This window comes from Paroedura picta, chromosome 16 (genome assembly GCF_049243985.1).
Source record: "Paroedura picta isolate Pp20150507F chromosome 16, Ppicta_v3.0, whole genome shotgun sequence".
NCBI classification, from domain to species: domain Eukaryota; kingdom Metazoa; phylum Chordata; class Lepidosauria; order Squamata; family Gekkonidae; genus Paroedura; species Paroedura picta.
Genome location: NC_135384.1, coordinates 29,301,764 through 29,324,512, shown reverse-complemented (window position 1 = coordinate 29,324,512; position 22,749 = coordinate 29,301,764). Strand labels below are relative to the sequence as shown.

At 54.7% G+C, this 22,749-nt stretch overlaps 2 protein-coding genes and 1 long non-coding RNA gene across 7 annotated transcripts; 2 read left to right on the top strand and 1 right to left on the bottom strand.

Moving 5' to 3' along the window:
- The first annotated feature begins 126 nt into the window (after nucleotides 1-126).
- On the top strand, nucleotides 127-15,903 carry ACBD4 (acyl-CoA binding domain containing 4). 4 transcript variants are annotated; one of them, XR_013226962.1, is made up of 12 exons: nucleotides 127-231; nucleotides 2,492-2,582; nucleotides 3,052-3,175; nucleotides 3,522-3,606; nucleotides 4,328-4,448; nucleotides 4,811-4,867; nucleotides 8,444-8,544; nucleotides 8,722-8,854; nucleotides 10,731-10,918; nucleotides 12,591-12,641; nucleotides 13,340-15,126; nucleotides 15,221-15,903. XR_013226962.1 is itself a non-coding variant. In XM_077313643.1 (11 exons), the coding sequence occupies exons 2-11, from the start codon at nucleotides 2,513-2,515 to the stop codon at nucleotides 13,448-13,450; spliced, it is 1,041 nt and encodes a 346-aa protein (XP_077169758.1). In that variant the 5' UTR covers nucleotides 127-231; nucleotides 2,492-2,512; the 3' UTR covers nucleotides 13,451-15,903. The 4 variants fall into 4 exon arrangements, 3 of the variants coding, with proteins under 3 accessions (XP_077169758.1, XP_077169760.1, XP_077169759.1); XM_077313643.1 differs by having other exon boundaries at nucleotides 13,340-15,903; XM_077313645.1 differs by lacking the exon at nucleotides 4,811-4,867 and having other exon boundaries at nucleotides 13,340-15,903.
- LOC143825570 (uncharacterized) lies at nucleotides 15,814-17,254 on the bottom strand. Its single transcript, XR_013226963.1, has 2 exons — nucleotides 17,128-17,254; nucleotides 15,814-16,004 (listed from the first exon to the last, which is right to left on the bottom strand). It is a non-coding gene; the product is annotated as an uncharacterized LOC143825570 (long non-coding RNA).
- A 218-nt stretch (nucleotides 17,255-17,472) lies between these two features.
- On the top strand, nucleotides 17,473-20,241 carry HEXIM1 (HEXIM P-TEFb complex subunit 1). 2 transcript variants are annotated; one of them, XM_077313642.1, is made up of 2 exons: nucleotides 17,473-17,633; nucleotides 18,549-20,241. In XM_077313642.1, the coding sequence occupies exon 2, from the start codon at nucleotides 18,969-18,971 to the stop codon at nucleotides 20,043-20,045; it is 1,077 nt and encodes a 358-aa protein (XP_077169757.1). In that variant the 5' UTR covers nucleotides 17,473-17,633; nucleotides 18,549-18,968; the 3' UTR covers nucleotides 20,046-20,241. The 2 variants fall into 2 exon arrangements, with proteins under 2 accessions (XP_077169757.1, XP_077169756.1); XM_077313641.1 differs by lacking the exon at nucleotides 17,473-17,633 and adding an exon at nucleotides 17,893-18,010.
- The last annotated feature ends 2,508 nt before the right edge of the window (nucleotides 20,242-22,749 follow it).

The following is a 22,749-nucleotide window of genomic DNA, read 5'->3' as shown; positions in this document are numbered from 1 at the left end:
CGGACCGAAGCGCCGCTGACGCTTTGGAAACCCAAACGGGGCTTATTTGAATAAAGTTGGCCGGCGGGCGTTGATTGGGCGAGGAGCGGGGCGGGGCGCCCGAAGCCGGCCGGCGATTGGCTGCGACGCGCTTCCCCGGACCGGGGCCGCCGGGGCTGGCCGAGGAAGGTCAAAAGCGAAGCAGCCCCCGGGAGCGATCCCTGAACAGCTCGGCGGCGTTGGAGGCGGCGGGTGAGTCGGGGGGCTTCGGCGCAGCTGCAGCCGGAGAGGAGCTCGTGCACGGCGGGGAAGGGGCGCCTGCGCGGGTGGTCCTGGTGCAGAGCCGGTGGGCTCCCCGGCCGAGCCTCCAGACCGAGGAAGGGACCGCTGAGCGGGGGGCGAAGGTCGCACCGGTTGGCAGGCTCGGCGGGCGACAGGCTGGCAGGGGAGAGAGCCCCGGGGAAGGCTGGCAGCGCTCCGGCCGTCCAGGCACGGGCAAGTGGGCCCGCGAGGAAGGGACGCGGCGCGTGCAAAGAGGGGCGGCACGCAGGGGGCTTGGGGGTCGCCCGGCAGGTGTGGAGGGGAAGCCCCCCCTCCCTGTGTGCAGCCGGGCAGCCAGGATCAGGCCCCCGGGGTTGCGCTGGTGGAAGAGGACGCTGCAGCGATTAGAGCGTCTGACTCGGATCAGGGTCCAGATCCTGCCCCGTGGACGCCTCTGGCTCAGCCCCTTTCCTTTAGCCTCACCTGCCCCACGGAATCAAACAGGGGTCAGGAGGAATCGGGGCGCTCATAGCCTGGAGGCAGGTGCAGGTGGGCGGTCTGAAGGAGCAGAGGGAGGCCTGAGTCCAGGGGCACCAGAGAGTTACATTCTGGGGATTCCCTTCATGCGCAGGCACACCTCTCCATAGGGAAGTTCACAGGCACACGGGAGCTTATAGACCTGGTTGAAGGACACTTGGTTGGTTTTAAAGGTGCTGCTGGATCCCGACTTTGATCCACGTTGATTCCAGGGCAACTGCTTGTTTCTGGCTTCATGAGGTGCACTGAAGTGTCCGTCAATTTACGTGCCCTACAGAAAAGCAGGGAAGGATTATGGAGAAAGGCCGTCCAAAACTAATCTTGCTACTAATCGACTCCCTCCACATAGGGGACGCTGAAAGAGCCTGATGGGCATAGCCTCCTGTTAATTTAATTCCTTAATGCCTTTGCACCATGCCTTTCTCCCCAAGGGAGTCTTGAAGTGGCCCTGAAGTCATCCTTCTCCCTTTTACCCTCACAACAACCCTGTAAGGTGGGTTCGGCTAAGAGAATGCGACTGGCCCGAGATCAACCAGCCAGCTTCCATGGCCCGAATGGAGATTCGAACCCGGGTCTCGCTGATCCTAGTCCAACATTCTTAACATTTACACACACACACACCCCTGGCTCTCACTGGATGCTTACAGCTGACCAAGCAACCTCCGACTCCGAAAGCGTCTGTTGGGATACATTCTCTCTCTAACAAGGGCCGACAGCATGAGTATTTTATTCTGCCCCTGAGAGTCCGGCCCAAACAGTGAGAAAAGTGCCTTGCAGCAGAGGGCTGGGGGCAGAGGATACGATAAATGCTGGGAGAGAGGGTTGCATCTCATTAGGAGCACAGGCCAGGCGGGTCATTAGCATGCGCCTCGTTAACTTGCACAACAAACCAACCAACCTGGATCACAGCGTCAAGAAACCAAAGACAAACTGTCACTGTGTACAACGCCTACGGGGTTTGTATACTAAGGGCACAGTCACATCTGGCCCTTCTGTATTAATTAGAACGATTGCGAAGATTTCACAAAGGCCCATGTGATCCTAGAGCATAAATTTGGGGAGGGCCAAGCCAGGCGATCCTGCAAGACAGCTTCTGCAAGGGATGGTGACCAACATCTAGACGCGAGCCCATTTCCTGGCTGACCTTCCCCCCCAGTGGTTCTTCCCGTATCTTCCTTAGATTTTAAATCCCATTCGGTCGTGTGGGGTCTGTTACGGCGTCATGATTCTGGTGAACTCTTGGAAGACAACTTCTAAGGGATACAGGAAGAATAATCGCGAGGAAATGAACTCACATCTAGATGTTTAGATCTAGTTTGTTTCAGAAGCTGATGCCAGGGGGGTTCCTGGATTTATGTTATAGGATCACATCGACCTTTGTGATATCTTCATGATTGTTCCAAGTAATATGTAAGGACCAGATATTATGGACACACATTTTGTTCTGCTGTTCTGCACCCACTGGAATCTATACTGAAAACCAGTTTAACTAGACCAGTGTTGCCAGTTTGGAGTGGATGAAGAGAGATCGAGAGAGAGCATATCCATGGGACAGGGTGTTGGCCTAGCTGGAAGCGCTCTAGGGAGGAAAGGGAGCTGCTGGCAGAACATTTTGGACGGCCTCTCTCCTTCCCCCCAGCGGCATCTCATGTAAAGTTGGAATTCTCTTGCTGGATTCTGCCCTTCACAACAGCAGTTTTCCTTCCCTTCCCAGTCTTGAAGGGGACCCCTGGGGATGGAGGAGCCGGATTACCAGAAGCAGTTTGAAGCAGCCGTCCGTGTCATCCAAGGCCTCCCCAGAAATGGTAAGAATCCACACTGGGACAGAATCATGAAGTTGGAAGGGGCCATCTAGTCCAGCCCCCTGCTCAGTGCAGGATCAGCCTGAAGCATCCAGGGTGAGGATCTGTCCAGGCGCAGCTTGAAGACGGCCAGTGAGGGGGAGCTCCCCACCTCCTCAGGCAGCCCCTTCCACTGCTGAACTAGACTCCTAGAATCCCAGAGTGGGAAGGGGCCATGCAGGCCAGCAAATACTTAAAGAGAGCCATCATGTCTCCTCTCAATCTCCTCTTCTCCAGGCTCAACTTTTGCTTTTTAGAACAGAAGCATTAAAAAACTGGCTCTCCAATTCTACTAAGATTGGAAATAAGTCCGTCTGCAGAATCGGCCAGGCATTTAAAGTCCTTTGCTGTTGGCAGCTAGGAATTTCCAACAATCCCTCCCCCCCAATCCCCCATTTACTGTGTTGCTGACTGCTTGTTCCCCTCCATGCAGGCGGGGCGTATCGTCCGTCCTACGAGGAAATGCTCCGTTTCTACAGCTACTACAAGCAAGCGACTGTGGGTCAGTGCCAGATTTCTCGGCCTGGGTTTTGGGACCCCATCGGCAGGTATAAATGGTAAGGAGGGCCGGTACAGACTTCTTGCAGCACTTGGGGGTAGCTTTGCCTCCAGCAAAGAGAGACCTAACTAACTGTTCTAACTGTTGCCTCCAGTCAGTCCTGTCTATTGGTTCTGTAGGCAAGCAAGGAGGAAGCATGCTCAGAGGAGCAGGAAGTCTTGCAACGAGCCAATGAGGACACAAGAGGAGAGTTTTTGAAAAAATTCCAGCAAGTTCCTATTCTAACTATGCTAAATTCACATCTCCTCCACCGCCCCCTGCAGGACACTCTTTTTTATGCTGCTGAATCATGCACACTACAGATTTTGCATATTCCAGTTTGCTGTCATTTGGGGTTTTGGCAGGGACGCGTGGAAGAGACTTGGGAAGATGACCAAAAAGGAAGCTATGGTGGCCTACATCCAGGAGATGAAGAAGTCGGCCCAGAAGGTAGGAAATGGTCCTCACCCTCTTTAAAGTTTGTGGGGCTGCCTGGCTGGGTTGCCATAGACACTGGAAGAGGGGCTGCAGGTAGGCAGAGTCCTGCTTCATTGGTGTCCACATGAGGAGAAGGAGAAGTGGCCAAGAGGGACCCCACAAGCCATGGTTCACCCTCCGAAACATGGCTACCTCCTTGAATGTTAAGGAACAAAACCCAACGGCTTTTTTTAACTGTGCACTATAATAAATAATTAACAAGTTTTACATTATTTTTATTGTTCAGCTCAACTTTTGAGTTCCTACCTCCTTGAATATACCAGTGTGACAGGATATGTAACTGAAATATTGTAGAGAGATCCAAAATTAGGGGTGAAAAGACTTGTTAAAAGTTTGCCCACCTTCCCATAGAACTAGGAGCAAATTCTCATAGAAGTAGCTTCTACCCAGAAACCATAGTATCTCTCCTTGACATGCCTACAGTACTTCTGGGTTATGTAGGCATGTCAGGTTAATTTGGGGCATTCTTCCCTTTGTGTGTGGCTAATTGGGAGAGTTGCAGCCTGAAAGTGGGGGACCCCCACCCCAACTGGGGTGGGGGGAGTCTGGCATCCCTCGTCCCGGTGCCTCCATGCTTCAACAATGCTGCAACATCCGCTAGTCCCAGATCTTTCTTTGCCCCCCCTGGCTTGGCCTTGTGCCCCCTGAAATCCCTTCTGGGGTTTTCTGGCAGGTCATTGACACTGTGCCGTTGGAGGAGGCGTCGGAGGACATGTTTGACTACTTCAGACCCCTCTACGAGCTGATCGATGACATGCCCCGTCCCCCAGAGTCCTTCTTCAAGAAGAAATCAGGTATGCCTCTTGGCAGGGAAGGGAATCCAGGGAGGGTTTGGCCAGCAAGGTATGGGAGCACCGTGGGCTGGACCCAACCAGATTTCTCGCTGCCCCCCCAAATGCGTGGAGGTCTCCCATCCAAATCCCAGCCAGGATCGACCCTGCTTAGCTTCCAAGGTTTGATCAGATCGGGCTTGGCTGGGCTATCCAGGCCGGGGGTCGATCAATCATAAACACCCCCCCTGCTCCATGATTTGAGGCTGGCCTCATCCCGAATGCCTTCCTGAAGGTATTTGCTTGGAGTGGAGCGATCTTGACCTGGCTGTTGTGGGTTTCCCGGGCTGTGTGGCCAATGTGGTCTGGTCATTTTATTTATTTAGTCCCTGACAGTTCACCGTTAACTGAGGCTGGCATCTTCAGAGGTGGGACATGGCAAGGTAGGAATCTCTCGCATTTTATTTATTTCTTGTAGGGGGGGTTGTGTCTGTAACGTATCACGTTCCTGTCTTCTCTGGGAGTGTCTCAGGGGACGGACTGGAACTACGAAGCTCCTTTCCTGTGCCTGGGTGGAGTTCATTAGCAAGTCCATGAGGAACGTTCCCCCTGTTCATTAGCAAGTCAATTGGGAAGTGTTTTTCACAGGAAAAATGCTTCCTAATGAGACACAGGAAAGGAGCTTCTTAGTTCTGGTCCAGCCCCTGGGAGACATTCAGATAAGACACAAATGTGATGTGTTATACACACAAACATTGAGAAGTAACAAAAATACCCAGCAACTGTTTATACACTCCACACTTTGGCACAGAGAGATTCTCATCGTGCCATGTCCTACCTCTGAAGGTGCCAGCTATGGTTACTGCTGAAACGCCAGGGACTAAAATTACCAGACCCTGACCGCACAGCCCAGAAAACCCACAGTCACCAGGCCTTGACCTACTTGGACTTGTCTGAGATTTTGGCAGCTCCTTTTCCCCACTCCAAACAGGGAGTGTCAAGAGAGAAAGCTGGAAGCAAAGACGAGGCTGGCGGTTCAATAGCTGCTGTGTTTGTGTGGCTTCCCTGCCAACCCGGGCTTGTGCCTGGCTGTCTCTGGGAGGAGGGGCAGAACGGCAGGTTGAATGGCCTGCAGAACACGCTGTAGCCTCACCCCCTCTGCTTCATTCCAGAATTTCAATGCACCCAAGTTTTCCACCAGAGCACCCTGGAATCATTTCTCAAGAAGGAGATTTTACTCTCTTTCTTCTTCTTGGGGTTCAGGTGCAAATGGAAAGCTTGATGTAATGGTTAAGAGTGACAGCTTCTAATCTGGGTATGATTCCCCGCTCCCCCACATGCAGCCAGCTGGGTGACCTTGGGCTAGTCACAGTCCTGGCCAAGCTGTTCTCACAGAGCAGTTTCTCTCACTCAGCCTCACCTCCCTCCTAGGGTGTCTGTTGGGAGGAAAGGAAGGCACTTGAGACACATGAGACCCACTCGGTGACCTTGGGCCAAACCCAGTTCTCTCAGAGCTCTCTCAGCCTCACCTACTGCACAAGGTGCCTGTTGTGGGGAGAGGAAAGGAAGGAGATTGTGAACCACTTTGAGAGTCCTTTGGGTAGAGAAAACCAGGATATAAAAACCAGTTCTTCCCCCTGTGCCAGGTGGGGCAGCTGCTTCCTCAGGCCTGGACTGCCGTGTCCTGCCCTTTAACCCTTTCTAAGCGTGCCCCAGTCCTTGCCCTGCCCCTGCCAGTCCTGCTTGCTCCCCCGTCCCCCTTGCACTTCAGTCCTTCCTCCCTTGGCATGCTGATCATGCTGCAAAGTTCGTGGTGGGTGCCGTGCCAAATGATCCCGATAAGATATTGGGAGGGGCGTGGCTCTTCGGCGTCTCTGTTCCCTGCCCTCGGCTTGAGGCGAAATGACAGAGCGCAAGCAAGCGCACGGCGCAGCTCTCCTGTCCACGGGCCGGACCCACAGGCAGCCCCACTTAGCCGGTTCCGGCAGGCGTGCCAGAGAGCTGCCCCGTTGTCCTTGGCTCCCGCGGAGTGGGCTTGCTTCCTTCGCTTTGCGATCCATTCCATTCATGACCCTGGGGGGGGGGGTCCCTTCCAACTCTGTGATTCTCGGATTTGCTTTCAATGGGGCAAGCAGGCCCAGCCCACAGCCCCCTTGCGGTGCGGTCCAGAGGACAAAACGGCATTCCCCCTCCTGCTGTGACGCTGCTTGAGGTGCCCAAAGAGAGAGAGAGATTAAAAAGGACCCGGAGGCTGCCTGCTGCGTCTCTGAGTGATTTGCAGGGCAAACCTTTCCCCCTTCCAGGCTGTGCTTCTGTTGTGCCAGCTGATTAGGCCAGTCAACCATTACCAAGTCAGGGTCACTGCAGGCTTATCTGGGGGAACGGGGTCAAGGAGGCAGGGCAGAAACAGTCACCCAGGCGTGCCCTCGGAGGGCGGCCTACAGCCACGAAAGAATAGAAAACATCCCCACGGAGGCTCAGAGGAAGAGCTTCTGCTTCGCGTTCAGAAGGTCCCCGGTTCAATCCCAGGCATCTCCAGTAGAAGGACCAGGCGGGAGGGGATGGGGCTTGCCTCAGACAGGGCTATCCAGGGGGTTCCTGAGGGGAAGCCAGTTTTGCAACCCGTTTTGATTTACAGCATTCCCCTCTTCTTAACCAGAAGCCCCCTGACGCCTTGATGGTTTTGACTGACTCTTTCCTCCCTTCCTTTCCTCCTCACATTTGATAACTCTGCATAAATTTTAATCCCAACCGGTTCCCCTGCTTGTCTGCTGGCTCAAGGGACAAGCTTAATTGAGTGCAACACAAGATCCTTGCAACACTGCTGTGATCCTTCCCAAGCCCATGCAGTTTGGCTCTTGGCTCTTCTGGGACACTTGAAGTTGCCTCATCCTGAATCAGATCCTGGCTTCGGTCCCTCCAGGCCAGTCTTGTCTGCTGTGATCCAGCAGCAGATCTCAGGGAGAGATCATTTGCCAGAGGGGATCGTCTACATGCCAAGCAGAAGTTCTACCACTAAGCCACGGTCCCCTCTTGGGTTTTGCTCAGTCTGGATCAAGACACCAAGATATTGCAAGCCAGGCTTGCAGAAAGTAGGGATGTGCATGAACCAGAAAAATGTTCACTGCCAAACCACAACCTGAATCAATCTTTGTTTGCAAATCAATCTGGTTCATGGTTCATCGCCCCGCAAAGCTTTTATTGTTTTAGGGGATTGGTTTTTATGTGACCCGCCTCGAGCCTCCGGGGGGAGACGGGATATAAATTAAATAATAGTAATAGTAGTAGTAGTAGTAGTAATAATAATAATAATAATAAAGCCTGTTGACAGGGACTGCGGTCCTTTAAAACAGAGTTTGCAGAAAGCCAAAATAAATAAATAAAAGAATGACAGAAGACGGCCTGCTCCTCCCCACTCAGCTGTTTCGGGTTTTCTTGGGGAGTCCCAGTTTAAAGGGATTGTACAAGAAATCCCGAAACGAAAAGGCCACCTGGCTGGGTTGCTGGCTTTGGAGGGGAGCAGACCCCAGTTTTCTGCTCAAATCATGAGCCACCACAAACGGCTATAAAAGCTCATGGATGTTCGTGACGGCAGCCCTGAACAGGGTGAAATCTGTGACCAACTTTGCTTCTCGGTTTGGTTCATGCCCCTATAGAAAGCCACGCCGAAATGTGTGATCCGTGACTGATGGGCCACACCTGCCGCGCCCACTCCGGGAGGCCGTGCCCATGACCGCGTGGGAAGGATCTGGAGTGTTATCGCGTGAGGGACTTCTCTTTCGTTCCGTTTCAGCATGCATGTTGGACTCAGAGATCACTGTACACGCCTTGGGTTTCTTGGCCCTCCTTTGCATTGTGGATCGAATATTCGGGATTAGACGTAGGGACTCCCGAAGCAGGAGGGCACGCCTGCAGTTTGAGCTTCCAGGTGTCCCTCGATACAGTGGTTGGTGCCCACGCAGCCGTCCTAATCCTCTCCACCTTCTCTCTCCTCTGAGCCGATTTGCCTTCTGTTGCAGGACCAGGCCCCGCGGAGGAAGGCGTCAAGGGCCCGCAAGGAACCAGCGATTCGGAGAGTGAGGTGTTCTGCGACAGTCTGGAGCACGTGGAGCTGGATCAGGTGATCGGGTTGGGACAAAGGGTTCCGCTCTCTACAAAAGCCAACTCTTCCCCTTCAGCCATCTTGTTTGACCAGTCCATAAGATCTGGTGGCATTCCCTTCACCTCAGTGCATATAAAATCCTTGCAGCTGTTTCCGTGTACTGGCTAAGTTTATGCACCCTCTCTTCTCTCACAGGTCAGGAGACTGTCAGCCGAGGAAGGCTCCCCCGTGAACGGTCCTCACAAGATTCAAACAGGAGAGACCAGAGAGCATCAACCTCCCATGCGTGGGCCACTCACAGCCAGAGGAGAAGAGCTGCACGGAAGCGGTAGGTTCCTAACCCAGATCTGAATTAACCTTGTCTCCGAAAAAGGACCTGGTGGGGGGAGAGGCAGGTCTTTGGCTATGCAGCACGCTGGATTGGCCAGGGAAGGGCACATTTCATTGACAGGCAGAAGCTGGGCTAGGGGCCATTCATTCAGTCGGTTTCTGAAATAAGCATGGGAGGCTAGAGCCATGTTGCCAACGCTCTGTCCAAAGTCAGATCTGCCCTGATGTTTGATCTCTCCTTCCCCGTTGATCGGGCTGGCTTTCCCAGCCAGGGTCTTGTCAAACTCTGGGGTTTCTTGACGGGCCTGGAAAGGTTTCCTGAATGGGTGAAGCCTGAAGACCGTTTGAGGGATTTCTCCGTGGGGAAAAAGTTGAGAAAGGCTGTTAAAACCCCTTTGTTTGTGTCTCATTCCGTGGGGAAAACATAGCGAAGGAAATAAATGTACCAGGGAGGAGGAGACAGCCAGAGTCCAGCAGCGCCTTCAGCCCTAACAACAGTCGTGGCTGGCAGGGGAAGAGATTTCCCAAGTCAAAGCTCATTCCTTCAGAGACGGGAACTGCAACATATGCCAGCTCCTCCCCTGCCACATGTCGGGTTAGTGTTTCAGGCGCTCCTGGACTCTTGCTGGTTTCTGCTGGCTCCTTGGCTGCCTGTAGGGCCTCTGCTGGAGGCAGCCTGCAGGGTGTTCCGGCCCCCTCGGAGCTGGGCTGGACCCGCAGGGCACCCTCGGTCGGTGAACGGCTGTCTGTCCTCTCTCTGCCCCCTGCCAGCCATTATCAGCAGGAACGCCCTGTTCTGTTGGACTCGTCTTCTGACCTGTTCAGAACTTCCTGGCCTTGGGAGAGGTTAATGAATAACGAACCCGGTGAAGCGTCAGGCCGTTCCTCTCGCCTCCCGTCCATCCATGTGTCCCACAGTCTCTCAGCTGCTCTCCCACTGCCCCCCACCCCGTTGCCCCTCAGGGACCTTTCTTTTGAGATCAGGAAATCACAGTGGTCTGCCATGATAGAGGGCTGATTCAAAAGGATTCCAAAGGCCAAGAGAACAGGCAGAGGTGGGTCAAGGGGTGAGAGGCCCTTGGACATGTTTCCTTTAGGTGCCCGCTCTGTTTGGTACATGACAGTAAGAGCACTGCCCCCTTTTAGCTTTGGTCTCCTGGAGCATCAGAGGAAGGAGAAATCGAAATGCTCCTCTTAGGGGGAATCACTGATTTCTCTGAACAAGGTAGCTTGGTGTAGTGCTTAGGTGTAGCTTCTAATCTGGCGAGCCAGGTTTGATCCCTCGCTCCCCCACATGCAGCCAGCTGGGTGACCTTGGGCTGGCCACAGCGCTGATAAAACTGTTCTGACGGAGCAGGAATATCAAGGCTCTCTCAGCCTCACCCACCTCACAGGGTGTCTGTTGTGGGGAGAGGAAAAGGAAGGCGATTGGAAGCCCCTTTGAGACTCCTTCAGGTAGAGAAAAGTGGCATATAAAAAACAATTTTTCTGCTTCTAAATATTGTGCTGTAGCTTATAAGTTGCGTCAAACATACGTTAGCACTGGAAACTTGTTATGAATTTTGGGACTTTAATTTTTCCTTTAGACTATCCCTATTCAATATTTTGTTTACATTTCCTATTTTTACGAGAACTTACTGGTTTACAATATTTTGTAATAATTATATTGTTGTTCTGGGTTTTTAAGTGCCTTTGCACCTGGCTTGGGATTTTCCTTTTGCAGGTTTTTGCAGCCACCCCGGGAGCTAGGCTAGGCTGTCTCACAGTCACGCAGCCAGGTTCCTTGGCACCACTGGGGATTCGAACCTGCCTTTCCCAGGTCCTGGTCCATCACTTTAACGGCCACCCTGTGCTGGCTCTGTGCTGTTTTGTAGGTCCGCAAACCGACCCTGCTGAGGAGGACCTGGGCAGCAGCCGCACAGCCACAGAAGAGACCGCGGCAAGAGCCTCCATCTGGCGGGAGGTGGATGCGCACATGCGCAGCACCATCCGATCCTTGGAGGCAGACCTGAAGGAAGTGCGGAGAAGACTCAGCTACCTGGAGACCTTGGCCGCTTCGCAAGTATGTCGTTCAAGGCTGGGGCCGGGGGCAGGGGGGAGGCGGAGCTCCCTTTGTTTTCTGCATTTGCTTATCACTTGCCAGCTGTCAAACTCCTCCACATGCCGCCAGCTGGCTGACCTTGGGCTAGTCACAGTTCCCAGGGCTCTCTCAGCTCCACCTGCCTCTCCGGGTGTCTGTTGTGGGGAAGGCGGGTGGCAGAGACCTTAGGGCAGGGGTAGTCAACCTGTGGTCCTCCGGATGTCCATGGACTACAATTCCCACGAGCCCCTGCCAGCGTCTGCTGGCAGGGGCTCGTGGGAATTGTAGTCCATGGACATCCGGAAGACCACAGGTTGAATACCCCTGCCTTAGGGTAGTGGAAAGTGGGGTAACACCAGAAACACAAACCAGACGCCCGCTCTTCTTCCACTTGCTTTCTGTTTGCATATATTATAAATTGTGCCTCTTACTGCTTCAGTAAAGCCCCACTTGGCATGCCCCCTACATATCTGCTGCAGTTAAAACTCTGTATTATACATACGTGCTTTGTCTAAAAGTCATGGGGACACCCCTAGGGGAGCCAGCCTTGGGCACAGCCAGGCACGTACCCCTGGGGTGGGGCAGAATTTGGCAAAAGGGGGAGAAAAGACGGAAAGCCGATGTCTTGCTTAAAGGACTGTAAGACAGGCAGACCTGAGCAACATTACAACCAAACACAAAACGCTGAAATCTCTTCTTGGTCACAAGGCCTTCTGTTCATCGATCAGACTTACTATTTTTAATGCAAGGGTCCCTCCCCATCACGGTGCCCGTGGGCGCCAGGGCATCTCCCAACACCTTTCCTGATGCCCACGGAGTTTTTTTAGAAGGTGGATATGGCCGGGTGGGCCTTATGCCCAACAAGGGTTGTGATTGGCTCTGCGGATTTTTGAAAACATTGCTTGGGCAGCAGAATCTTCACCAAATGTTTGCAGAGGCCCTCTCCTGGCTGGCTCTGCCTGCTGTGGCGGCCGTTTTGATGCCAGGCGGGTTTGGGATGTGCCCACCCCCTCGTGTCAGAACTCCAAAGGTGCCTGCAGCTTCTGAAAGGCTCAGGAAGCCCCTATTTTAAGGGAGGACAACCCCTGAGAAGGAACCACAGAGTAGAGGGGATTGACCCCTTGAAAGATACCAAGGAAGGCCTTGGAAGCCCGCCGGCAGCCAGGAGCAAGCGAAGCCAAACAACCCCTGCAGTGCGGGCCAGTTGTACCTAGGGCTGGTTGGGTCCGAGTGGAGTGTCCCCTGGGTTTCTCCCAGCTCAACTCTACGGGGTCCCTCTGTTTGACTGTCTTCCAGTTCCCTGCTGGGCACAAGAGCAACGCCCAGTCTAAGGAGTTGTGCCACGTGGTACACAACAGCCCTAGGAAGGAGTCTTCACATTCCTTTCTAAATGTTTGCTTCCTGTTGTGGCCCCAGAAACACACCGAGCAGAGATTGGAATGGCCACATTGGATGAAAAGCAGCTGAAGACAGAGCTGTATTGTGGGGACCCTCCCCAAATAGGGTACAAGTCCCATTGCCTGACATGCCCAGCTCCGTGGGGGGCCCCTGGGAGACTGGCATCCCTTCCCCCCCCCCATTTTGGCCACCCGTACGGAAAGAGCAGCGAAGTCACGAGAGACTTTTGTCAGAGTGCTTTTGTGCTGACTTTCAGGGCCAGTCGTCCAAGGCGAACGGCCGGAGCGGGGAACTGCAGGTGGAAAAGGTAGGGGCTGTAGCTGACCGGCAGAGCCTCCGCTTGGCAGGCAGAAAGTCTTGGGGGAAGTACCAGGCAGCAAGGGACGAGGAAAGCCTCTGGCTGACACCCAGGGGAGTCACTGCTGGTCTTAGCAGATGAGACGGACTCGGAGGGACTGAGGGGCTAACTTTGTCCAAGGCCATTTTCACGTGGGAGGCAATGGCTGGCCTTCAGAGGGAGCCCCCACATCGGGACCACCGGGGCCCTGGACAGCAGGAGGGGTCGGCTGCAGGGCCTGGTGGAGAGGACGCAGCAGCGTTCGCAATTTAACCCGCAGCTTAGCTTTGGAACCGATGCTGAAGGCTAGACTTCCGCCCCGCAAAGAGAGGGGAGTAACAATCCAAACTCCAAACAAACAAGGGTGCCTCTGAGCATTTCCAAAAAGCCCTTCCGCCTTCCCTGCTTGCCAACCCCGGACTGGGACCAATGTGTCCTCTCCCCGGGCGAGTGTGGGGCTTTTTGCGGATGGCAGGGAAGCTTGAAGGAGAAAGTCCTGGCAGGAAAACTGAGAGAACAAGCAAGCTGTGAGGTGTTCCGGCTGCGGAGACGGCCTGTCCTCAGCGCCTGACGCAGCAGGGGGAGCCCCGCCGCCCCTTCCGACACCCCCGCCTCCTGCCCGGGCCTGTTTTCTGACCCCACACTCCTTGCGTCTCTTGCTCCCCCAGGACCCGCCCCATCCGCCAGCACACCTGACGCCTCCCACCTTCTTCTTCCTGCTGGTCTGGCCTCTCGTCATCCAGTGGCTTCTCTGGCGTCTTCAGAGCTGGAAGAGGTGAACTGCCGCCTGCTCTTGGTTTCTTTTCTTTTTTTGGGGGGGGGGTGGGGGTGGGGAGCTGCAATTAAAAGCCCACAGCATCAGCAGCAAAGATCAGCCGGCTTGGAAGCGTCACCTTGGAAGCGTCCCGCCAGGACATCAGCCGGGCTTTTTCGACTGCAATTTTAGGGCGGGGAGAGACGTCCCGAAATCTGGCTGGGGGTACGGAAGCAGGGAACGTCTTCCGTCAGTATTACGCGGGGTGCAATGAGGGCTTCTCTCGACAATCTCTGGACAGATGTACGTTGCCAGAAATGTAGCACCCTCACAAGACTGCAGGGCAAACCACTTTGGTTTGGGCTTTTCCCACATCTTCAACTTACTCCTCATTTTCTCAGCAGTTGATCCGGAAGCAGTTCCCCGTTTCTTCTCGGTGACAGGGGTGGGTGGGTGGGTGGGTGGGTGCGGAATCTGGCAACCCAACTTGGAGTTGGTCTAGGCCCAGTTGTGCCACACGTCTGTCCTCCTTGCGGATTCTTACGGTTGTGGAGTGAGGTTATTTCCGTCCACGTGTGCCTTTAATCATGCGCTTTTAAGGGAGGGTGTTACCGTCACTGGTGGCATCGTGGCGACCCCCCTTATTTTTTAAAAAAGGTCTTAAAATCTTTACCAGCCTGCCTCGGGGGGGGGGGGGACAGCAGGATGCTTACAAAGAAAACAGCCGCCTCTCTTCCTTCTCCTAAGCTCGACTCGTTCCTTGAAGGCTTCTGGGGTCTTGGGGAAAGTGGCAAAAAGAATCCCTCCCTGGCACCGTCCGGCCCTCGTATGCCGCTTGGCTGTCCTTTCATAACCAGCTACACGCTGGTAGGGGGGCGAAGCAAAGGCAGAGACCTCCTTCCCTCAACACAGAATCATTGCCTCAAATCTCATAGCCCAACCCCCTGCTCAATGCAGAATCAGCCTCAAGCATCCAGAAGGATCTCTCCAGCCGCTGCTTGAAGACCGCCAGTGAGGGGGAGCTCCCCACCTCCTCAGGCAGCCCCTTCCACTGCTGAACTAAGACTGTCAAATCCCCCCCCCCAAATATCTAGCCACTACTGAACTACATATAGATTTTTTGTTTAAAAAGTTGCTGCAGCCACAACACAAGAATCATCACTGAATGGCTGAAGGTAAACCATGCTCTGAGAGAACTTTCTGGCTCAAGGTCACCCAGCAGGCTCTAGGAGAACTGGGACTGGCGCAAAGTCACCCAGCAGGCTGTATGTGGAGGAGTGAGGAATCAAACCCAGCTCTCCAGATTAGAGTCCACCACTGCTTAACCACTATACCACGCTGGCTCTGAGGCCTAGCTGAGGCTTTGCCTTGGAACAGCCCAGGTGAAATGGGAGGGGCTGTGCAGTTGTAAGGAATCAAGCTCACCTGCATTACCAGCACGTAAAATATGCAGCAGGACCGCCCGCCCTCAGCCCTCATCCCCACCCCCTGCAATGAATAAATAAAACTGCTTTGTCTCGTCCACTGCATTCTCCCACCCCTGTTCAGGATGGCCTGGATAAGCCTGACCGTGGAAGCTGAGCAGGGTCAATCCTGGCTGGTACTTGGATGGGAGACCCTAAAGGAAGTGTGGGGTTGTGAGGCAGAGGCAAGCAACACCAGCCACCCCTGCATGTCTCTTGCCTTGAGAACTCAGGGGAGGCCAACGTGTGGCTCTCCAGGTGTCATGGACTACAATGCCCATGAGCCCCTGCCAGCAGGGGCTCATGGGCATTGTAGTCCATGACACCTGGAGAGCCACACATTGGCCTCCCCCACTTACAGGGTCATCATAAGTTAGCTGGCACCCCCATTACTACTGAGAGACTGAATACAGTGCCGCCAGTAAGTGGTGCTTAGATTATATACGAATAAGGAAAGTTGGGTTTGGATGCTTGTTGCACAACTTGGATAATTGCTTGCGGGGGGGGTGTTTCTAGCTGTCTGGGAGACCCCCAAGGGAAGGCCAAGGCCAACCCCCTCTGCTTTTCACTGGCCTTGAGAGCCCCTTGCTGGGGTGGCCATAAATTGGAAGCTAAGAAAGAAGAAACAAGTCCGAACTATCTGCTGTACAACAGAGTCCAATAGTCGGAATATTCCCTTTCTCTTTATTTTTATGTAAGGCGAACTCAAAACTATATTGGAACATCAAAGTGAGGTCCCGGATGTCATATTCTCGCTTTTAAATTCTTTGTCAGTGACGTTCCAAACAACAAGCACTAAAAGTACATATTCCATCAACGTCATTTTCTTTTAAATCTTACACATCCCCCCCCATATGTGACATACCTCAAATTAATTCCTTTAGTACCTTTGTAAATTTCAAAAAAAAATTTCAAATGACCCGAATGGATTTTAGCTTTTCTTTAATATCCTTGAGGGGGGAAAAAACACACACCAATTAGTATTACAACAGAAATAAATATGTATTTACAATTGTCCACTTTCTGGGTTTTCTTCCGTTTGGTGCCAATCCTGCCCATACCTCCTTGGCCCCGCCTCTTCCTGAAAGATGCCAGTCAAAACAGGTCAGAGCACACCTGGGCAAAAAAAGAAGCATCAATCAAAACCTCCAACCAACACCCTTCAGCTGCCCTCTCGCACCTCAGCGGAAGGCCGTTGCTATGTTGCTATAGCATTGTAGCGCTACAGCAGCTCGAGGTGCTTTAAAAGCCCTCCGGTGGTGGTGAAGAAATGGAGGGCAACAACAGTTGGGGAAAGCACACAAAATGCCACCCCATAAACACTCGGTTGCCACACTGGGAATAGCCCGACGCTTGTAACAGCCGGGGCATCCCAGTGGGGAATTGTTACCAGGCAGACTCAGCCTTCCTCTGAGCAACTGCCAGGTGTGGGATGGCCTCGGAGGAGGGTCTCTCTGCATGTGCAAAGGGCACGGAGAATTTCGCCTGCTGCTAAACATCGGACTCCTGGTCCAGCGTCCTGTTCTCATGTCCTCCAACACATCATCGAGGCCACAGCCTTTCCCCCTGCCACTGACATTTAGGGTTGCCAGCCTCCAGGTGGGGCCTGGGGATCCCCAGGAATTATGGCTCATCTCCAGAGTGAAGAGATCCGTCCCCTTGGAGGAAAGGGCTGCTGGAGGGGGGGGGGAATCCTTTGCATCATACCCCACTGAAGTCCCTCCCTGCCTCAAATCCTGCCTGATCCTCTCTCCCCCACCCCAAATCTCCAGGAATTTCCCAACCTGCACCCCTGTTGGCTTCCAGCAGCCTGCTGCCTCTGCACATGGAGGTTCTCCTGGACGTGCCTTGGGCAGCCCTCCTTGTCTTTCGCTGAGCCTTTTCAGGCCTGCAGGATTCCAAGAGGATACCCAGGTTTCCCCCATCCCCTTTGCTCCCCCACCCACCCCCGTCTAAGCTGCTCTGTCCTAAAAAGGGGCGCCTCGCCTCCCCCTGTCATCCTGCAGCGGGGAGTTCCGCAGGCGAATGCTACACTGGCCTGCTGCTCGGCTGCAATGCTGGGCCCCGGTTTGAGCAGCAGGAAAGCAGGAAGCGTGCACGTGTGCATGCGTGTGCACGTGTCTTTTGGCTTGCAAAAAGCCCCTCTCCCACCCCTCGGCTAACCAGCCCCCTCCTCCCTTGCAAAGGGCCCCTCTCCCCTTATGCCGCCCCCTCCCCCTGCACCCCTTGCCGGGCTCACCCCGCTCTGCCCCTTCCCCGCGCGGGCGGCGGGCTGGGAGGACGCGGTCCCTTTAAGGCGGGACTACTTCCAGCCTTCGGTTTGTTTACAACGCCTTCCACGCGGATCGGTCGCCGCCAGGAGGCCGACGCGGTCGCCTCACTCCCCGCCATGGGGCGGTGTCCTTCCGCCGCCAGGGGCTTCCTTCCCACCCCGCCCGCCAGATCCCTTCCGCCGCCCGGTGACACCCGCGCCGCCGCCACGGCCGCGGCCCACTGTGGAGGAGGCCGGCCCTGAATGGGCCCGCCGCGCTGGAAATGTGCGCTTAATCTGCCGTCTCTCGTCGGGACTACTTTCGGGCGCGACCATTTTCGGCTCGCAGGGAGAGCGCCGTTCCGCTCGCCAGGATCCGCGCCGCGGGGGAGGAAGAGCGCGGGCGGCGATGGGCCTTCGCCTCCCGGTGCCCTGGATGGGGGTCTGTGGCGTCGCCCGCCACCGACGGAGTTTTTCTCCCGCGCCCACAGATGGTACGTTCCAGTTCCCGCCTCCTCCGCCGCCTCCCGCTCCGTTCCCCTCATTGGTGAAGCGACGGGTGAAAGACGTCCGGTCTAGCCATTCACGCCTCACTCGTTTAGCGCGCCTATCGCGGGGCTCTTCGTTTTAACGCCCGCCCCGTCCGAGAGGCGATTGGCTGAGACGCGCGTCCCGAGCGCGGTTCTGGGAGTTGTAGTCGCTTCGTCGGGAGCGAGCCGGGCAATCGATCGGAGCAGGAGACCACAAGTCCCGAGAAGCCTCGGGGCGAGGGGGACGAGAGGCGCCTGCGCGGTGGCAGGTGGGGGCTGGCTCGTTTATATAAGGCGCGGTGGCGAGCGGGGAGCAGCAGTCGAGCACTGGCGGCGCTGCGGTGAGGGGGGAAGGAGCGCGGAGGGAGGGGGCGGGGCCAGGTTCGCGAGGGGGCGGGGCATGCGCGCTGGGCGTGCCTGGACCAGTTAACCCCTTCGCGCCCGAGGGCCGGCCGGGCCAGCGCCGTTAACCCCTTCGTGCCTGCAGCGGGATTGGCACCTAGTTTCTTGCTCCGTGTAAACGCTCGGGGCTCGATCCGGGGGAGATTGATTTAATTCCCCGACCCCCTGCCCGTCCTCCTTGTCGAACTTCGGTCTGATTCCTCGGGGCATTAACCCTCGCAGTACTGATCAAGGACAACTTTAACAATTAATTAATTAATGACATTTATATGCCGCTTCCCAGGAGATGCTCGCCACTTCACTCTTGCATTCAGCCTCCTTGAGACGGCACATCCTTTTCCTTTGCAAACTTCCTTTAGTGGGGTTTTTTTTTGGGGGGGGTGGAGGAGATGGGAGGGGCATAGAGACCCGCCGTTGCCTTGACTTTGTGGCCCGCCTCAAACATCGGTTCTTTTTATCCCCTCTTTGGATTTCCAGATGTGCAAACGTGGCTGCTGCTGACATAGCGGAGGAGAGGAGGAAGAGGAGGAGCGGAGACCCCCCCCCACCGAAAAGAGCCGGTCCTTCCAATGCTGCCCGGTGCTGGGGGCCGAGAGACGGCTGTCGCCTTCTGGCTTCTGCGATGATGCTCTGCACAGGTGACCGTGAGGCCTCGTTCCGCAGCTAGAGAGCCAGGACTGGACTGCCCGGGGGTTGCCAGCAAAGGCCAGTGACCGGTGGCATCGGACACCCGGGTTTGCACTGGGTGAGGCTGGCAGTGGCAGGACTCCCCAGGTGAAAGGCGATCTCTGGTCCCCGCCCCCAGGAAGGAGCCGAGGGAGCTGTCCCCTTGGACGGAAGTCAGCCAGCCAGCCACCCGCTGCTCTTCGAGAGAGGCAGTTGCCAAAGGAGTCGGCCATGGCTGACGCCATCCTCTCTGCCAGCCGGCAGCAACCCAATGGCAAGACGGCCCCCTTTGCCCCTTGCAGGCATGCAGGTGGCGGAGGGGGGCCGTTTCCGGAGTCCCCTCCAAGCAATCCGGAGCAGCTCCGGAGAGAAGAGCACCTGGCCAGCAGGTGGCAGCCAGGTGAGCCCACGCAGCAGCAGGGGGGCAGCCCAGGGAGGGGCGAGGATGGTTGCCCAGATAGGGAAGGGGCAGCAGTTTCTCCTCCAATCGTGGGGGGCCAAACCCCTGATGCCCTGGAATGCGGCAGCCAGAACCATAACATGGCTGCTGAGACGCAGGAGGCAGGAGACGGTGGGCATCCAGAGCCCATGGAGAACCCACAGTGTCCAGGGTATTGTGGGCCGGGGGGCCAGAGGTGCAGGCCCCAGCCCGGAGGGGACGAGGAGCGGCAGTTTGGCAAAAAGAAGCACCGGAGGCGTCCCTCCAAGAAGAAGAGGCACTGGAAGCCTTACTACAAGCTGAGCTGGGAGGAGAAGAAGAAGTTCGACGAGAAGCAGAGCCAGCGGGCCTCCAGGCTGCGGGCCGAGATGTTTGCCAAGGGGCAGCCGGTGGCCCCCTACAACACCACCCAGTTCCTGATGGAGGATCACGACCAGGAGGAGCCGGACCTGAAGACGGGCCTCTACCCGAAGAGGGCGGCCACCAAGTCGGACGACACCAGCGAGGAGGACTTCGTGGAGGAGGAGGACGGCGGCAGCGACGGGATGGGCGGGGACGGCAGCGAGTTCCTGCAGAAGGACTTCTCGGAGACCTACGAGAGGTACCACGTGGAGAGCCTGCAGAACATGAGCAAGCAAGAGCTGATCAAGGAGTACCTGGAGCTGGAGAAATGCCTCTCCAGGATGGAGGAGGAGAACAACCGGCTGCGGATGGAGACCAAGAAATTGGGGGGGGACTCGACGGAGGACGGCCGGGTCCGGCAGCTGCAGGAAGAGCTGGACCGGCTGAGAGCCGAGAACCAGAAACTCTTGAAAGAGAATGAACTCGGCAGGCCGCAGGAGAAGCCCCTTTCCGAGGTGGGAGAGTGAGGCTCCAGAAGGATGTGGGGAGGTCTATGGGGAGGGGGGGGTGGGGGGGTGGCTTTCCCAAGACGAGAATTCAAGATCCCGATTGCGGGTCTGTACATATATATAAAAAAAATGGACGCTTTTTTTTTTGTTTGTTTGTTTTTGGTGACTTTAATCAGAATAAAATCAAAACCTTGTATTGTTTTTGGAATATCTAGCTATAACATAGTGTGTGCTTTTGTGTGTGTTTTTTTTTTTAATGATGTGTAATCAGGGAGTCTTTCAAGCAGGGCCCAGCTTTTACTTCCTAAAGAGGCCGTTTGGTTGTTCATGGAAGGGTTTTCAGCCAGTCTGACTTGTTCAAACTTGCATTTTATGTTTCTTCTAAACCGGAGGCTATTGGTGGTGGGGTTGGGGAGGGGAGGGGAGTGGGAGGGGGGGGGGGTTGGTCAAAATATCAGTCACATTCTGGAAACGATATTCAGATTCCTGCTGAGAGTGCTAATAAATTTGAGGATGTGCAACGATTCTGGTGTGGTTTCTCGAAAAATAATTCAAAATATTCTCTTCTGCCGGAGAGTATTATGAATGATTTTTCCAGGTATCTTAGTAATTCTGTCTTTTTCCTTTTTAAATGGGAAACAAAAGGGGTCATGCGCTTCCATTGTTTTGGGCTCCTAATATGGAAAATCCCTCCCTTATTATTGCTGCTTGTGGCCTCCCTATCATTTCACCGTGCGCCTTAGCAAACATTTCCTGCATGCGCCCGTGAAAGCAAACGCTGCTCTTTTGCTGACTTTGCTCTCACAACAGCCCTGCAGAGCAGGCCACTGTTGCCATTTGATTCTCTCGACCGATATCCGTGGCAAAGGAGAGGATGTTAGATGTAGCTAAAGTTCTATCCCATGTAAAGCATTGGCTGTGCATTATATCTGGGGTAGTCAACCTGTGGTCCTCCAGATGTCCATGGACTACAATTCCCATGAGACCCTGCCAGCAAATGGCCTGCCACGATCCTTTACAGCAGGGGTAGTCAACCTGTGGTCCTCCAGATGTTCATGGACTACAATTCCCATGAGCCCTTGCCAGCAAATGCTGGCAGGGGCTCATGGGACTTGTAGTCCATGGACATCTGGAGGACCACAGGTTGACTACCCCTGCATTATATGATAACATCCTGAAATTACCCATAAGATATGAAAAATGTATGGGCTGGGGCCCATTGCCCAGTAGCTGCCTCCTTTTTGATTGGGATATCAAAGCCTGGTTTTGGAGAGGGAAAGTTTCCTTCTTCTGTGCTGATAACCCCAGAGACTGGAAGCAGGATCTTAACCCAGGGGCAGTGCTCTGATAAGACAGGTTTTGCTTAACATTCAATAATAGGAAGGGCTTTATTGAGAGATAAGGCTAGGATGACCCCTGTTGCGAATGGTTGCAGTTTATCTGCATGTGCATGCGTAACTTGGCTTACTTGCTCGAGCCACCTGAATCGCTTGGATGTCTTCTAATGGACCGTTTATGCACTGGGCACTTTACTGCCCCAGTTCTTGTGCAGGAGCAAAAATAGGAGGCAGATGAGGTGCACTGGGCCAAATGCTCCCCTGTGTGAGTGCAGGAAGAGGTGGGGCCACCTGTCACGACTAAAATTCCAGCATGTAACCCAGCATGAAACCTCCAGTGCATAAACGGTCATGGCCACGCAACCTGTGTACTGGGTTCAGGTCTCTCTCTCTTTGCTTTCTGTTCACGATAACTACATGCCTAGAGAGTTGTGGGTGGGAATTCTGACAACTGTAATGTGCACTTAATTTGAGAGAGGAATTCCAGTAGTAAAGCCCCTGATAACGACTGACACCCTCAGCTGGTTTTTCTCAATGTCTGTGTTTCAAGAGGCACCCTTGGGCTCCTTTTTGCAAACACTCCTTTCCTAAATAAAGAAGCCTACAGGTAGAAAATGATCCCCCCCGTTTAGCATATTTTGAATAACTTGGGGAGGGGAAGGGGCTTGCTATGAGCTACCTTTAAAAATGGTAAGCCAAGCTCTCCATCAAGCAAAAGAACCTGCCTCCTGGTGATGCTAGATCCAGGTGGGTGGCCACGTTGGTCTGAAACAGCAGAACAAAATCTGAGACCAGAGCTGCAAAGTTTTACCTGAGGTATAAGCTTTCATGTGCATGCACACTTAGTCACATACCTGAAGCAAAGTCCTTGCACACGAAACCCTGTGTCCTGAATAAATGTTCGCCGGTCTTAAAGGTGCCCCTGGACTCAAATTTTGCTCCACCTTCTGGGTGTCGAAGGGCATGAAGGCGGAAGAGACGTCCCCTGCACTCTGGTCCCTTAGCTGGGAAATCAGTGGGGGCTCGGGCCCCCTTCCTCCCCCTGGCTTGTGGGTTTCTCTCCTCTCTACCCTACGGCCGTGTTATGCCTGGGCCAGTGCTTTGGCTAGCCACTGTCAACTCCAAACCACAGCTTTGAAGAGGACTGGCAGACAAGCCTTTGGCGCAGGCCGTGGCCAGCAAGAGCACCCTGGCGGAGGCCAAAACATGCTGTGGTTAGCTCTGAAAACGAAAGCAGAGAGGGGTGCTCTGCGTGGAGTGAGAAAAGGAGGAAGATAGTCTGCAGGGCTCTCCTGATGCCCAGGCATGGAAATCAGCCAGTAGGAGACACAAGGCTGGTTCCTCGACCCCCCGAGAGCGAGGATTCTAGGACATTTCTACCGGTG